This window comes from Cuculus canorus, chromosome 2, assembly GCF_017976375.1.
Source record: "Cuculus canorus isolate bCucCan1 chromosome 2, bCucCan1.pri, whole genome shotgun sequence".
In the NCBI taxonomy this organism is placed as follows: Eukaryota; Metazoa; Chordata; class Aves; order Cuculiformes; family Cuculidae; genus Cuculus; species Cuculus canorus.
In genome coordinates, this window is record NC_071402.1 from 99,353,695 (window position 1) to 99,370,973 (window position 17,279).

Consider the following 17,279-nt stretch of genomic DNA (forward strand, 5'->3'; position numbering starts at 1 on the left):
ACATACAACTTTTTCTTCCAAAATGCAGCTTCGACATTTTTAAAACATTTCTTCACAGCTTGCATCCAAACAAGATTTTATACTTGGGAGTAGCTAGGGACAGAGACAAAAGCAGATGCAGTCAAAATGCTCTGTCTTTTTCTTGTCTTGGATTCTGCTAACTTACAAATTTCCTTCTCCTTTTTTTTTTTTTCTGGATTCTTCAATATTATTATATATAGTGATGTATTCAGATTTCTTCTGAATAGCATTCAGATGTAAATGCTTTGAGAGAAATTCTGAGATGCTTTGTGGTGTGTTTATGTTTAGTTTTTTTAACCTGATGTTCTGTGGAAGAAAACCTAGGTGGTTGTGTTTGCATCCAGACCTGTGCCGATACAGGTTGGATGATGGAGTTGAGATATGAACAGTGGAGGAAGAGGGAGATTCCAGAAGTTCTCCCCCGTGAAAGAATCTTTGCATACTGCCAAAGGAGATTGTTTTAATTCCTCCTTCAGTTTTAAGTTATAAACTTGCATTATTGGTGAATCCATCTTCGGAATGTTGCCTCAGTCACTTTAATCATCTCTGTATTGCATATATGATATTACTTCAATTATACTTCCATGAAGAAAGGTTGCAGCTCTGATTTCACTGTATTTTTACAGCATAAGCACCAGCTTAATGTGTGCTACTCTTACTTGATGAAGCAGGTTTTTTCCCCACTTTCTTGTAACTTTTAAAATAGCAAGGTATAATTAAGTACCATGTATTAAATATACATGGAAAGGATTTTTCAAATGCACTTCACAATTTAAACTCAAATATAGTGGGGGAAAAAGATCCTTTTGACTGTCTTTAAGCTTACTGTTGATTTAGGATAAAATGAAATGGTAAAACTTAAAACAAGCATAAACTTTGTGGTTCTTGGTTTCATTTATTTAATTGAGCTCTTAATGGAAAAATTGCTGTAAGTGTTTTGATAACCTTAGGTCTGACCTCTCTTCCCCTAGCCCTTTTGTGAGATAAACTCTAAAAACTGTAATTATTTCTGCTAGTAGCTTAGTCTAGATAGTCTATGGGGAGCTGAGTTACTAACACCTAATTTTTAATGTGGAGTAAGCAAATTTTGGATTTCTTTTGATACGTATTTTCAAGTGTTTGCTTAATTTCAAAGATGTCTTTGAAAAAGACAAGGTTCTCATACTATTTATGAAATCTTATTACACGTACAGTATGGTATATGTATACAACATGAATTCTGTTCCTGTAATGACAAAATTAAATGTCTGCAGCTTTCTATATGAAAAAGTTTAGACCAGCCAGCTGTATGTATGTCAGTTTGTTAGGTCCCTTTTATAAGTGCTTTTCCAGAAGGAAGTAGTACCTATTACTGAGTTATTTCACTTACTTGTTTACATAAATGGCATTAAAAAATTTTATTTATATTACATAATCACAAATTCTTAACAACAAAAACTTTGGGACCCATTCTCCCTGTGCCAGTTTTGCAGCTACTTTGGCAAAGCTGATTATTTTCATCTGTAAGAGAGTAAGCCATGTATTTTTAATCTGGTCAGATTTGAAAAAATCCCATCTCCATTGACTATATTTTAATAATAGTGTGTAATGTGTAAAGCTGCTTTTTCTGTATTCTGACTGTTAAAAGAACGGATTACTTGACAGAATGCTAGGAAAATCCTTGATGTGAAGCTAGTAGTGATCAAGCTTAAAGAAGTCATAACAAGCATTTTTAAAAGTTACAGATTAAATATAAATTTGAAGGTAGTATTCCAGTGTAAAATCAGATCTCTTTAAATCCTGATCCCTTTTCCCAGAGAATTCCATGTCTTATCAGTTTTGATCGGATATAAGGAAGATTGTGAGTGCTTAGAAACTCTGGATGTCTTCTGCATGAAATCTTGTGTCCATAGATTGTTTAAATTGAAAAAAAAAAAGGGATGTCTTAAGGTTTTTGCTGTGTGAATGCTTTTGATTGTTGAAGTTTTCAATATGACTAGTTAGCTTAGATTATTGAAGTAATTAAATTGATGGGTGGTCTTGAGAAAATGTTCCCTCCTGATAGGTTCTAATAGGAGGAGGGGATGTTACTAATACGGAATAATTCTTATATGGATGCCAGAATTTAAGAAGCCATTCACCTTTTCAGTTTCTTAATATCCTCTGTGCATGTTTTTATTATTCTTGTGTGTGACAAATACAAAGAGAAATTGGAGCCCATATGGTCACACAGCATATGACTACTGGCACACTAAGCTGCAAGTGTGTGACTGGCTAAAGGTATAAAAAGTGTAACTTTTTGCTAAAAAGGAAATATAATAGTTCCAGTACACAGCCTGAATTGCCAAAGTCCTTTGAGTAATTGGCTCTGAACATTTTGAACTAAATGAAGTAAATGCTGTCAGCCAAGGAAGATTATGCAGAAACAGAGGTCTCCGTGTGACCTGAAGAAGATGGTTATCAGGAGTGGTCAGCGTGGGTTGACCAAGAGGAAGTCATGCATAACCAGTCTGATAGCTTTCTATGATGGCATGACTGACTGGGTAGACAAGGGCAGAGTGGTGGACGTTGTCTACCTCAATCTTAGCAAGGCTTTTGACACTGTCTCCCACAACATCCTTGTAGGTAGACTTAGGAGGTGTGGGTTAGATAGGTGGACTGAGGACTGCCTGGATGGCAGAACTCAGGGGGTTGTGATCAGTGATGCAGAGTCTAGTTGGAAGCCTGTGGCCGGCGGTGTTATCCAGGTATCGGTACTGGCCCCAGTCTTGTTTGACATATTCATCAATGACCTGGATGAGGGAACAGAGTGCACCTCAGCAAGTTTGCTGGTGACACAAAACTGGGAGGGGTGGCTGATACACCAGAAGGCTGTGCTGCCGTTCAGCAAGACCTGGGCAGGCTGGAAAACTGGGCAGAGAGGAACTTAGTGAAGGTCAGCAAAGGCAAGTGTAAGCTTCTGTAGCTTGGGAGGCACAACCCCCTGCAGCAGTACAGTTGAGGTGTTGACCTGCTGGAAAGCAGCTCTGTGGAGACAGACCAGGGAATCCTGGTAGACAAGAAGTTAACCATAAGCCAGCAATGTGCCCACATGGCCAAGAAGGCCAGTGGTATCCTGGGGTCCATTAAGAAGAGCGTGGCCGTCAGTTTGAGGGAGGTTATTCTCTCCCTCTTACTCTGTCCTAAGGAGGCCACATCTGGAGTCCTGTGTCCAAGTCTGGGCTCCCCAGTTCAAGAAAGACAAGGAGCTACTGGAGAGAGTCCAGCGGAGGGCCACAAAGATGGCTGGGGGCTGGAGCATCTCTTATAAGGAGAGACTGGGTGAGCTCTGTCTGTTTAGCCTGGAGAAGACTGAGAGTGGACCTTATCAATGCCTACAAATATCTTAAGGGTGGATGTCAGTAGGATGGGACCAGACTCTTTTCATTTGTACCCCGTGACAGGACAAGGGATAACAGGTACCAGCTGGAACATAGGAAGTTCCACCTGAACAGGAGGCAAAACTTCCTTAACTGTGAGGGTGACGGAGCAATGGAACAGCCTGCCCAAGGAGGCTTTGGCATCTCCTTCTCTGGAGATATTCCAAACCTGCCTTAATGTGATCCTGTGCAACCTGCTGTAGGTGAACCTGCTTTAGAAAGGGGGGTGGACTAGATGGTCTATAGAGGTCCTTTCCTACTCCTGCGATTCTGTGATTCTGTGAAGATAGTGCTGTGCTTGGTACTGTTACTGATGGACAGCTTTTGAAAACAGTAGCTAGCACCAATCTTGAGCACCCTCTGCTGACCAAATTATACATGGCATTTCTTATACTGCCATAAGTCTCCTTTTTAGCCTTCAGTCAAATTAGAGCAAGATACTGAAATAGGTTAGAGATAAATATCAATTGTTTGTCTTCATTGTTATATGTAAAGACTGATTCTAGGAAGAGACATCAGACTGAAGAATATTTAGAGATATTGGGAGGGTTAGGCAAACTGCAAAAGTGTTAATCAGTGTTAAAAAGTGTTATTATCCAGTGTTAACTGGATAATAAGAATTGGTCACTTTTCAGTTCCTCCCATTTTGATCTTGTGAACAGTGTTTTACCACAGATATAGTAAATCATTGACATGATAAATCAGCACACGATCAAAAAAGAAGGGACAATTAAGATATTTACTAAATCTGTGGACAGTATTTGTCAAAATGTGAGTGCCTTACTTCAAACAACTGAGTCCACTGTTTAAATAAAGTTATGGATATGGACTGAACTAGAGAGGGCTGAGCACCTCTGAAAAACCTGGAAAGGACTTTCAGGTTTCACTTTGAGTATCCAGACTCCAGTGATTTTGAGTCTGGAAGAGGCAACAATATAATGTGGGTGAATAAAGGAAGCAGAGAAAGAAAGAAGTGTTTGAGTTTTCATTTCATTTAGCATTACAGATATTACTAGGTGCAAAAGGGATTTTTTTTTTCTGCATTGATAAGTTTATTTCAAACACACATGCTCTGCATTTATGAATGGCTTGTTGAAGTAAAAACAGGCAAGTCAAGAGGATGATTTCATACTGTAAGAAATTTATTTTGCTTTTAAGAGCATTTAACCCTCTAGGTTTGAATACTTACCAAAACATTAAAAAATATTATATAGCTTGCTCTTCTTCCTTTGGATGATAAACCATGTATTTCGTCCTGAGTTTTAAAATATTTCTACTCTTCTAAGTGCCTATCTGTTGGACGTGAGCTGATTTTGTTGTAAGAAACAGATAAGTAGTTGTAATTTGTTTCTTTGGGATACAATGAATGCTAAATATCTTTAGAAGTTTCTTGAAATCAGTATAGAATAGACATTATTCCATTCCATAAATCTGCAATATTAATATAATGCCAAACATTTCAGTTTGGTAGAAGTGGTAATGGGTAGCATTAAAGCTAGCATGAAGGATGCAGACTTTTTTTTTCCACAGGAAATGCAGAAAATGTTACTGGAATCGAATACACTGTTTTCTGGTTATTACTTTTGTATAACTCTACTGGGGTGCACTGAATAACTAAATTTAATTCAGTTTTACTAAGTTGAGTAGAATCCCCTCACACTCCCCACCACCATTATTGCTCTAATTCTAAAATGAATTAAACTTGTAATAGGTTTTTAGTGCTTCAGAAAATGTTTTCAAGGTTTGCCATTTTTACTCATGCAAATAAACAAGTGATTGGGATGTTTGAAAATGGATCAAAGGAAAAGAAGGGGCAGAGATGACTTTTCACTGAATGGTCACTTTTTTATTTCAGTGTTTTCTTTGCTTTTTCTACTTTTGAATCTACTGCTTAAATGAATAAGTAAGATATTGATTAAAAAATGTAACATATTCTGTGCAAGATTTGGGGGGATTTATGTTTGTTTATGTATGAGTACAGTGAATTAAGGAGAGATGCTTCCTAAACTTGAATTTGCTTGCTTTACTTGGTTTGATTCATTATGTTACCTTAATGTGTTACCTGGATTGTTGAGCAGTCAAGAATTTGAATCACAGGAATGCCTTCAGAATTAGGAGACTTAACAAAGAAGAAACATTAAAAGATTCCAGAGCTGCTGTACATGTTTAGTGTCAAAGATTAAGGTAGACATATAATGTTGTCTCTCTTTATTGAGCCTTTAAACACATATTAATAGAAGTCATAGGGAGTATAAGAAAGGTTTAATATTATTAAAGAAAGCCATAAGGGTTGAGTTATATGCAACTAACTCGATATAGTAGTCTGTAAAAAACATTAATTTTTATAAATGATGAAATGCCATGAATGATTTTTCTTAGGTAAAGCTTGTTTTTGTCAGCCCAAAGAATAAAGATATGTCATTTAAATCTTAGTAATTTTAAATACTTGCCTTACTGTTTGCATAGCTGTTACATCTAGGTTTAGGCTAGAGTTAATGAAAACATGAATAATTGACTTAGTATTCAAGATTTAATAAGGTTAAGTTCAGAGCATGTATTAAGAATAGGAAAGAAAATTGTTATGTTTATGGTGTAAATTAAAGCTGAAAACTATCTCAAACATATACACCATGAAATTTCATTGTAGTCAGTGCAGAACCAGACTGGTTACTGAAATACAATTACTTTTGTGGAGGAATTTGCTTGCAGGGTGGAAGTCTCTCCTAACATACTGCCTTAATACTTGAATGTTATTAAATTAAAACACTTAAAAAAGGCTATTTATGAGCAGTTATTTCTAATGCACTTTGAACTGTAATTCAATAAAATAATGACCTCACTGAACTGTTTTGATATATCTTTACCATTGTGCAACATTTAGTTGTCAAATTTTGCATTTTAATGACTTCTACCTTCTGGTCCAAAATGTGTTTAGACCTTTAATCATCCCCCTCATTCAAAACCAAAGTATTTTAAAAACTTGTAGGCTTATTTGGTGCAAGTAGACAATGACATACTTTTTATTGATGATATAAGCCATTATTTTACTGAGAACCATTAGCTATTTAAAACTTTGTGCATAAATTAAAGAGGAGCTAAATGGATTTGCAGTTGCCATTAGTAGCATTTTAGATTATACATGCAATTATTGTGTTCATTACTGTAGAGCAGCCCCTTTGCAAAACTATTGTAGTTGTCTTAGACATTATGTACAAATTTTCCCTTGGAGATTCAAATTTCCAGTGGTGTGTTTAATTTTGTTAATACTGTTGTTTCAAATAGAACAAATATTATGACAAGTAGAAGAAAATTTGCTTTTCTAATATGGGAAATAGCTATAAATGTGGAAAATTACTCCAGTTCCTAACTAATCTGTTTCTTACACTGTCATAATTATTCTGGTTATGATTATTTTCAAAAGGAAAGAAATGTTTTTCTCAAGATCGTATATTTTACAAATGCTTTGATAAAAATCACAGTGTAGTTAAAATTATGTTTACCCCCTTTTCAAATTTTCAGATAAACGTTAGAGAATGTTAGTAAATTCCTACATTAAATGTTTCTGGATAATTCAACGGCATTTCATTAGTGTGAGTGCAGAAGTTAACTGTAAAGGCACAGAATTAAACTAATTAAGTACATTATAGTAACTAATTTTTGAGCAATGGAGAATGCATTTCTGTTAAAACTTACTTTCTTTTATGCCACCTTCAGTAGGGTTTTTTAATGGCCTTCACTTGCTATACTAAATGAAAATATTAAAATTGACTACAGACAATATTAAAAAGAATAACATTATTATAACAAACCAAATGTTCTTGAGCAAGTGATTTATGATTTGAAAATTTTTCATAATCACCTTTTATAACTCTCTTAATATCTCTCCAAACAAATTTTTGTTGGATTCCAAACTTAATTTCACATCTGTCTTCATGAATTAGAAAGGTATTAATGCTTTGAATTAACTACGTAGCAGTGTGCAGTGGACTACATTTAATGTTTCTGTCCAAAAAGTGGCATTCTTTCCAAAGAAGCTCTTTATTCATTTCTGTTCTGGGGTGGGGTTTTTACAGAGGGCGGAGGGGGGAGCTGAGGGGAGAGATAGGCTTTCACTACCATGATACAGGAAAAAAAAGTGTGAGGTAGTGGTTATGCATATTGCAAGACAGTGATTCTTTATTTTATTACAAAAAAAGACCAACTCTAGAAGGCCAGATTAAATCATTCCTTTCACTTTTTAATGGGATTTGGATGAATAGAGTAAAATATGCGCTTTGCATTCATTGATAGCATCTTTAGGTTGAGGTAATTGAGTCTTTTTTCCCTGACTGAATGAATAATGACTTCATCTGATCCTCAGCGAGGCCTGAAACTTAGGCTGCCTTTGTCAACGCAAAAAGATCTGGGCTTTGAAACATGCTCTACTTCCCTGGCTTAATTTTTCTTCATTTTAATCCAAAAACCTATTTTTCTCAATAATTCAAGCATAAACTATGTAGTAGTTGAAGCAGCGGAAATTGCAAGATATTTGTCCTTGTTGTGCTGCTTTTTAAATGCAGCTGATAAATCAGCCGCTGTGGTCTTCAGCTGCCTGGTTCTCTAGGGAATGGACAGCTCATGTATAAGCAAGGTTGCTGGAATTTTTAAGAACTATATTTAAAGTTGTGTTTTTGCAGACTGTTTGTTATCTAAGAAAGTGTTATGTTTTACTGGTTTTACTGGCAAGACTTGGAGATAAAAGGGGCATCTGTCATGGGCCATAGGAAACTTCCTGACGTAACTTTCCCACATATTTTACTGACTACAAGAGCATCCCAAAAAGTGGAGTATAAATATTTAGCTTACAGCATACATTATTGAAATGGTGAGAGTCTTAGTTACATAACTTAAAAATATTTTTTTCATGAAAAGCAGTAGGTGGAAGATAGCCTCTCTTAACGTTTTTGCTAAAATGTTTCTAAACCAAGTATTTTTTTGCTCATCGAAAGTTGAAGCTTTCCTAGTATTTTCTTTTGAAAATGGATATTCCACTTGTTTGTTGTTTTCTATTGTATTAAATAACTGAAAACTTCATAAAATTAAAAAATATTCCTATGAAATTACTTTAGATTTACAGGGTAGCTTATAGAGTATACTTGCAAATTAGAGTACACCATTTGTATGAATGAGAAGGTATGCACATTTGTCCGTTGGTTCTTGAATCTGACAGGTTTCTGATCTTCTAGAAGTAAATAAGCAGTAGGCACTCTACAAGTAAAATACACAGTGCTGGTATTTTTGCTACATGTAACAGAAGAAAATTGTTCCTGCATATTTGTTCTTCTTTAATTGTGTTGTCTCCTTGCCCTCCAGTGTTGCAATCCTGGATCAGTAGGTGGGGGAGGGATGTGTCTGACATAAAGGCATTCAAAAGGCCTGGCTGGGATGATTCACACTGGTTCTGGGAATTGTTGTCCTGTAACTAGGGAATATCCATTGCATGCAGGCACAGGAACAATAATCAATTGAGTTAACAAAATGCAGTTAATTGTTGAAAGTGCGTGGATTTTTAATAGGTAGGAAAAAAGCCAGTAATAGCTATTGTTTGCACTTCAAAAGAGTCTATTTAAGAAAAAGTCATGATTAACTTGATTTTTACTTCTTCCTCTAGGTTGGCTTGCTGGACCTGGAGTTGAATCAATTGACCAAAGCCCTGTTTTTGGCTTTAGTTGCACTATCAGTTGTTATGGTAACTTTGCAAGGATTTGTAGGCCCATGGTATCGCAACCTTTTCCGGTTCCTCCTCCTGTTTTCCTATATCATCCCAATCAGGTATGTATAAGAATGAAAGAAAAACACAGATGTCTAATTTCACTGAATGTGGCTTTCTTGAAATTTATACTTGCTTCTCATTGTGAAGGAAATTGATCTTATCAGGAAGCTGAAGGAGAAGGTGCCAACAAATCTGCTGATTCTTGAAGGATCACTGTACAGAAAACAATACTGTTGGGTTTTTTTTGTATAATGTTCATCTTGCTGGAGTAATCAGGATATCTAATCCTTTACTAGCATAAATGTATTAATAGGGATACAATCTTGGTTATTTGAGAATGCGGTTTTAGGAAACAGGTATTTGAATGAGCTGTTAGGTATGGTTTGGAATTTTATTTTTAAAGCATAAATACTGAAAATGTTCAATTTCTGTGGTTAAAAAAAAGACTTTTTACTACAACAATGATTCATTTAAATTGAATGGCTGAATAATGTAGGTGCACTTTTAAAATGAGAGGACTTTTAACATGTGTAACCAAGTAGAGCCTTGCCCTGAATTAATTCATTAGCCATGACTACTGTATATTCAAATTGCAGATAAACTGGAACAGGAAATAATATCCATGTGTGTAATCAAGTCTTCTGTGGACACAGAAGTGAGAACACTGACTCTGAAATGAATTTTTTTCCTTGAATGGGTATTGCCTTTACAAAATGGAAATGCTCTCTCCTGTTAAAATACCCACGGTTTAGATTAAGGTGATTGTTAATTTTAGATGCTTCCCATAACTCTTTAGTTTAAGAAACATCATTCGCTAAGCCTTGTGGCTAGCCACAGAGTTAGCATGAGCTAAACCATACTTAAGTCTAAGACCTATCCCCTTAGGTTTGCAAACAGTATTTAAATCCATGTAGTATAAGAAGAAAAACCAAGCAAATGAACCACAAACCAGTAGGATATCATTAGCTATTTTAATCTGAGTTTATGTGACCTATGCGTCACTGTGTTCACGTTTTTAAAGTACGTGTCTGCATGAAGGGAGCTGTACCATATTTGACCAACTTGATACTAGCAAATGAAATGAAAAATGAGCTAAGAGTATAAAGGATCATTTTTTGGTCACTTTATTCTTCTATAATAAACATTCTAAGCTAAAACTTACTAAAATGTTTAAAGGACAGGTGTATCTTAGTTACTGGATGCAAGAGGATTGAGGGCAGATAGGTGTTGTGAGTAAATTTGACTCCATATTGACAGTTCAACATATACTATTGAAACACATGTTTATTGAGCAGCTCCTTTTCAACTTAAGAGTGGTTTAGTGGATTTGTGGAATAGTTCTTTTCCAAAAATATTTTCTAGTATACACCTAATCCCATTTTTCAGTTGCTTGTGGGAGATAATATACAAGGTGCAAGTATCAGAGAATGTGATGGTTTTAGTTTTGAGATGGACCTTATAGTTATCCTGTGGAAGATCAGAGAGCAGTATATCAGAGAATGCTTTTCTCTCTAGAGGTTTATCTATTTCTGTACCAAATTTTCTTCAACTTAGATCATTCATGTACAGGGTCTCTTCCCACGCTGTCAGCAAAATAGACAAATCCAGTCATGCCAGTGTTCAAATGTAACTACACTTTTATTCCTCTTTTCTGGATGTTGAGCATGGAAGTGTCTTACTTAGGTTGTATTCAGAGTGTAAACTCTTGGAGATGAAAATCACAAGGCAAATGATACTGAAGCACCAGGTGTTGTGTCCTCTCGTTATTTTTTAATTAGCTATATGGGAGAAATAATGAGCTTTTAACAGGTTAGGTAAAAGAAATGAACATGGGAGAGTAGGCTTTACAGGTAGAGGCAAAGTTTGTCTGAATTTATGCACACGTGAAATGTGTTGATGGGTGGTTTTAGAGAATTCAGGAAGTTTCTAAGTATGGAGTTTTTTTCAATGTGTTTTAGTGATTCTGCTGCATCCTAAGTGCTCCTCTAGATAAAGGGTGAAGGGTATTACTGTGAGGCATGGAAAAATTCAGAAGTATAAATATAAACTAACTGTTAAAAAAAAACCCAACAAAACACAACCAAACAAATAATACCCCCAAAACCATTCTTCTCCATGAGAGTGGTAAGACACTGGAACAGGTTGTGAAGGGAAGCTGTGGATGCCCCATCCCTGGAAGTGTTCAAGGCCAGGTTGGACTGGACCCTGGGCAGCCTGATTTAGTGGGATGTCCCTGCCCATGGCAGACAGGGGTGGAACTAGATGATCTTTTAAGGTCCCTTCCAACCCTAACTGTTCTATGATTCTAAAACCCAACCCCCCTCCACACACTCCCAAAAAAAACAGACCACAACATTGCACACATTCTGTAGTGTACAAGGAATTACGCAAAATGGAATAAAAATAGTAATAAACTAACACTGAAATCTTAGCCCAGCCCTGAATTGGTTGTAAGTTAGAACATTATTCACAAATGTTTTGGACAGCTCCACACCCCTGGACACATTTGACCCTTAAAAATTACTCTTATGCAATTGTTTCTTTTTCCCCTATGGAGGAAGCATAGCCCAGGGAGCCTTCGTAGGCAATCTGCCTCCCTACAAAGTTAATCTATTTGAGCTTCTTAAAATTTTGAGGAAAGTGGGAAAGAAAGCAAGTCCTTGACAAACTGTCAAAAGCTAAAGAAGTCTCTCTAGGTTTATGCTCACCCTTTCTCTGAGTTTTTTCCATGTTCCTTAGTATTCTTAGGTTTTTTTCTAGTTGGCTTTAAACCACTTTGAGATGCATTCATGCCTATCCATAGGTTCCTCCAGTGTCACTGAGACCCTTTCATTACTTGTTTTAAATAAAATTGTTGACTGAAACATATTCTCCTATAGTTTACAAGACCTTGTCTGACTATGTCACCTGCTGCAGTTATGGGCAGGCTGTGGGAAGCATGTGTACTCGAGTCCGTGCTGCCTGCTCAAAGTTCTTAGGCCTGGTACTTCTTTTTTTTTTCTTTTTTTTAAGTAGCAGTGTCCTTTGGTTGAACAACTTGTATTTTTTTGGATTGTCTGTTTTCTGAATGATAGAGGGCAGAGGATAAAAACAGTCACACTAATGAAAAGTCAGCACCTTGGGTAGGGGAAGATGAGGTAGAGCTTTATCATCGTTATGCTGTCTTTTACCTTGTTAGCCACTTAAAATCTATCACTGTAGTTTATAAATAAGTTCTTTTTAATTTTATATCTTTTTTAAAATCAGGCTTACATTTTTATCAGGAGAGTTTAATTTACCTTTTGTGTGGAAATGAAGACATTTACTGTACACATGTAAAATTCTGATACAAATCCTGTAAGTCTTGAGTTTTTCCTTCATATTTTGTTGCTACAAATTTGATTAGTTATTTTAGATATTTTTTCTAAAAAGCTGTCAGTTACCGTTATTTGTATTTTTCAGTACAAGAGGACAGAAGAGACTTCAGTCAATGTGGGATGCGAGATACCCACTCTGAAGTACTGATCTGAAAATCCCAGTGTTATATGGGTGCAGGGAAGATGGTTGGGCTCTTAGAGAGTCTTGCCACAAAACAGTTTTGTCCTTTCCCATAGCATTTGGTTTTAGCCTCTCTTCATCAGTTTGCTTGAGCTGCCATAGTAATAAGTTCAGAACTGACAGCCAAGGCCAAAGAAATTGCTAGCCTTAGAGGTGGTACTGCACCACCAAACCTGTTTCCCTCCACCACCAAGTAATGGGTCTTTATTAATTCACTGTCCAGTCTTCTTCAACACCTTGAGAGAAAAAGTGAATTGCACTTTGACATGAGTCATTTTATTTGTTTGTTGTTTTACTCCAAAAAAAGTGTATCAAGGTAGGTTTTTCAAGGTAATTTAGTTTTAGTCAAGCAGTATTTGGTGAAATTACTGCCTTGCGTATACAGGCATGTGAAGCCTATAGCTGTTCATACTTCCATTTAGCTGTTAAGATCTGTAGAGTATTTACCGTAAGATTATACGGCATTGACTAGGAGTCTGTTAAAAATGTTTATCGGGCAGGCTTTATATTTAGTAGCAGTTTAAAGCTGGATTGACAGGGACTTAATAGTTGTCATCTTTTTCAGATGATCCTTTAGTTTTGGCATACAAAGAAACTATCTTTTGTCCTTCCCTTCAGACACTCCAGGACTCCTGGACACTGAACCATTCTGCCAAAATAAGCTGTCCTAAACATCTGGAAGGAACTGCCTTGCACTTGTGTAGTGAAGGTTTAGGACACTTCTGGCTTCTGGGTGCTTTTTTCTGGGTCTTTAAGAGGAGCATTTATAGAAAATCCTTCAAGATACGTCAGTCTGTTTTCAGTGGGCATTGGGAAGAACACTGCTATGAAGTCTTGTATCATAAATTCATTAATATCCAATCACATACGGCATCATGCAAACATTTAAAAGGAACATTTATTCAGTGTTCTTCTGTGTATTCTGGCACCAAGGGAATTTGCATCTATGTAGGACTGTAGTGTCTAACAGCAGCAAGCAGCTATGCTTTCAGTCATGCTGCAGTTTGTTCTGTCCACGTTGGAGCTCTCATCTGTATAACGTATAGATGTGAGAGTATCGATTATGTAGTGTCACATATATGGACAGAATATACGTTAGGTATACAATGCAAAGCTTTCAGTGTGGAAGACTTAAGGAGCAGCTCATAAAGTAGTTTAAGCAATCCTTATAAATGTGTTGTATTAGGCTTCTATACCATACCATGATATATAATGCAATCTAGATAGAGACTAAAAATATTATATGAAGCTTCTTGATGTTTTAGGAACTAATTTTGAATTCTTCATGCAACAGGACCCATGGTGTGTGTGTTTCATGCTAAGCATAAGTCTTACTGTGCCTGTTCTGGTGCTGTATGCTAACCTGAGCTAGCTTTGTGCTTTTCTTAAGACGTCTGATACTGGTGCTATGCAGAGAAAGCATGATCAGTTTAAAAAAAGGTCATTTTTTAACTGATGTATTGTAGTAGATATGCTTTCTTTTTAAACTTGCAGCTTTGCCATTTGCTCTTAGTTGTTTTTCTGTTTTTAATCTAATAATATTATAGTAGTTAAGACCAAACCGATCTGGAATACACTAAAAATATGCTAAATGTTTTATAAAATTATTCTTATTAGATATCTAATGTCAAAATTGTTGCCATTTTATAAGAGGCTTAAAGAAAGAAGGCATCTGACCTGATAAATGTCAAAATAACAAAGAAACATTTTTAATAGAAGTGATTATTGTTATTCTAAGCTGCATACACGATATCTCTTGTGCCAAGGTGCTTGTTTGACATGCATTCTTTTGCACTCCGCTGTGTTTTCAGACTGTAAGAAATTCATAGATTAATTTTCTTATTAATTATTCCCCACATTTCCTCCTGGAGTTCTAAGTTCTACCTATGTTACAACATCTAATTATCTGTACCGAGATTGCATGTAACCCTTGAAAAACTACATGCGCCACAGTCACTATAGCAATACAAGGTTGATGGGCATTTTTTGCCACATGTATTTAAATACGAAAGTGTAGGATTAAATTCTCTTTTCATGTTACATTCATTGGCTGGGTTTTGTGTAAAGTGCTGTGTGTACCTTCTTTCATTTTCTTTTATATGCTTGTTTAATAGATACATTTTAGAAAAATTAGGCCAAGAGAACTACTGAGACCAATCATGAAGCAAACAAAAACACAGATCTGAGGCTTTTCTTGGGAGCATCAGACAGCAGAGAATACTAAATAAAAAATTTCATAGTGGGCTAAGCAAAAAAGGTCTATTGTATTCAAATTTCCTCTCCAAATAAAAGATAGGAGAAGGGGAATTAGGGGAAATAAAAGGGATGAGCTATGGATTGATTTTTATTTATTTGAATATTATGTTTAAAAGAAGTAACTCCTGTTTCGTTCTGGTTTTATTTGTTTACTGCCAGTCTTCAAAAATCACTTTCTGTGAAGAACTAACTTTATAGGCATTTTGAAGTTAAAACACTTCTGCTTGTTTCTTGACAAATAATTTTTAAATTATTCCATATTATTTTCTAAATTGTAAATACTGTGTACATCTGTGTATGGTTTATGGCTGTTTCAATCAGGTAGCGATAAGGGAAGGTGAGGAGTGTAGCCATAGGGGATTGGATACAGTATTGGGTACTAACATGACCCACATATGATCTTCGGTATTTTACTGGGAAAGCTAAGTCCTGAAAATAAAGATTGTTTCACTTAACTTGTTTATTTTGGCTACCGCTATGGGTACTCTTACTGTATCTGGAATATTAGCAGGGCTTTGGTTTTTGCTACAAAACATCTGCTTATATGCAGAACTGCTTAGGAAGTTCTTCCTGCCTGCCAAAGCTGAAATAAAACTTGTACGATTTTGATTCAAATTCATACTTGAATTTTATTAGGCACGCAATTATTGTTCACAAAATTGTCTTTGCTAACTCCATTAGGTCTTGATTGTTTGTCACTGAGTCGTGAAAGCAGAATGTTTCTAGAGTTTCTAAATTTATGTCTGAAACCTTCTCAATGAAGGTCCTTGCTTATTGGCAAATTTGTCCATTTTGACTACAAACAAAATCAGAAATCTTTACAAAGGATCCTAATGTTTTTACCATTTGGGAAAAAATGCAATTTAGAAGTCCAGTAAATATGAATTTGTGTAGCCTGAAACACTACTGATGTTTTTTGAGGGAATGAAAGCAAAATATCTGGTTTTAACTTGAAATAAAAAGCAGTGTGGATTCTGAAATGCTGTGTTATTGACTTGTTCTAAAGCTGAGTTGCAGAGAAATGCCACCCTGGCTCTTAGTGGAATAAATCCCCAAGCTGAATAAAAGTCACATTAGATTTGCCTGCTCTAGATGAGAGACAAGAAACTTCACACTATGTTTACTAAATTTGCTGATTCTCTGCAACAGCCTTCAAAGACCCATGCTAATATACTGTGTCTGAAGACTGCATGTTATTTAGATTACTAAAAATCAGTGTTACTGATACAGCAGTGCTAATGCTATATATGATGCTGTTCTGTGCGTTTTCATTAATAACTGATACGTATGAAATCTTGTAAATGCGATGAAATTTAGAAGGATTTAAAAAATGGTGAATGAAAATGAAAATGTTTTTGGTTATATATTGAGGTCTCTTAAAGTCCTCAAAGGATTTATGAGAATTGATAGCTTATATTGTCAGGTGCCGAAAGTCTCTTGATGTTGAGTAAGGTTAGTATCTCCATGTGATGTTATGTTATGGTATGGTATGGTATGTTGTATGGTATGGTGTGTTGTATGTTGTATGTTGTAAGTTATAAGTAAGTTATATGTTATGCTATGTTATGTTATGTTATGTAATGTAAAAATTCTTTCTCTTTTCAGTCAAGTATTTGTATCTGTTTCTGTGAAGCTCTGTTGGAGAGATCTCTAGTTTCAAAAGCAAATGCGGTATCCACAGGCCTCCATCATTTTTAGTGTTACAGCCACGCCTGTAATGTGGTGGGTGATAGCTGCAGTGATTTCAAAGACAAAAATTTCCTCTAAGACAACAAGCAAAAAGTGAAGGAAGTCAGAGCATGATACAGGGTACTAATTTTAGAATTAATACTGAAAATGCATCTATAGCTATAATTATTTGTTTATTTGATTCTTGCTTAATTCTTTATTTATCTTAACAATTCAAGCATGTACCCAGTATCTCTCTGTGAGTAAGAGAGCTGTGTTGGACTGTAGTTGTCATTAGGGGACATTACTTCTCTGGAGGCCAGTGGTGCCAGTTTTCTGTCAGGTCCATCACCATGAAGAGGATGCAATCTCTTGCACTTAGCAATGCATGCTGGAAAGCTAGGGTAATTCCTAAAAAGTCTTGATGCTTTGAAAAACAGGTTTCCTCTCACTGCTCAGCAACAGAAGCTGCCTATTTTATGTTATAATTAAGTGAGACTATAATTAAATGCATATAGAGAGCATTTAGAACATCAAAATCATGTAACACACGTGCTTATAAAAGATGCAAGTGATGATACGAACTACACTTTGAGAGACTTTTCTGATCTAATCGTACTGAATTACAGTTTTTCCTATCTAGATGA

At 35.8% G+C, this 17,279-nt stretch overlaps 1 protein-coding gene across 4 annotated transcripts in view; it reads left to right on the plus strand.

The window, feature by feature from the left end:
• ATP9B (ATPase phospholipid transporting 9B (putative)) overlaps positions 1–17,279 on the plus strand; it is a 163,819-nt gene that overhangs the window by 99,367 nt on the left and 47,173 nt on the right. For all 4 annotated transcript variants that reach the window (XM_054057837.1, XM_054057836.1, XM_054057839.1 and 1 more), the window contains exon 12: positions 9,070–9,230. In XM_054057837.1, the coding sequence (XP_053913812.1) occupies positions 9,070–9,230 (161 nt within the window). The remainder of the gene's footprint in view (positions 1–9,069; positions 9,231–17,279) is intronic.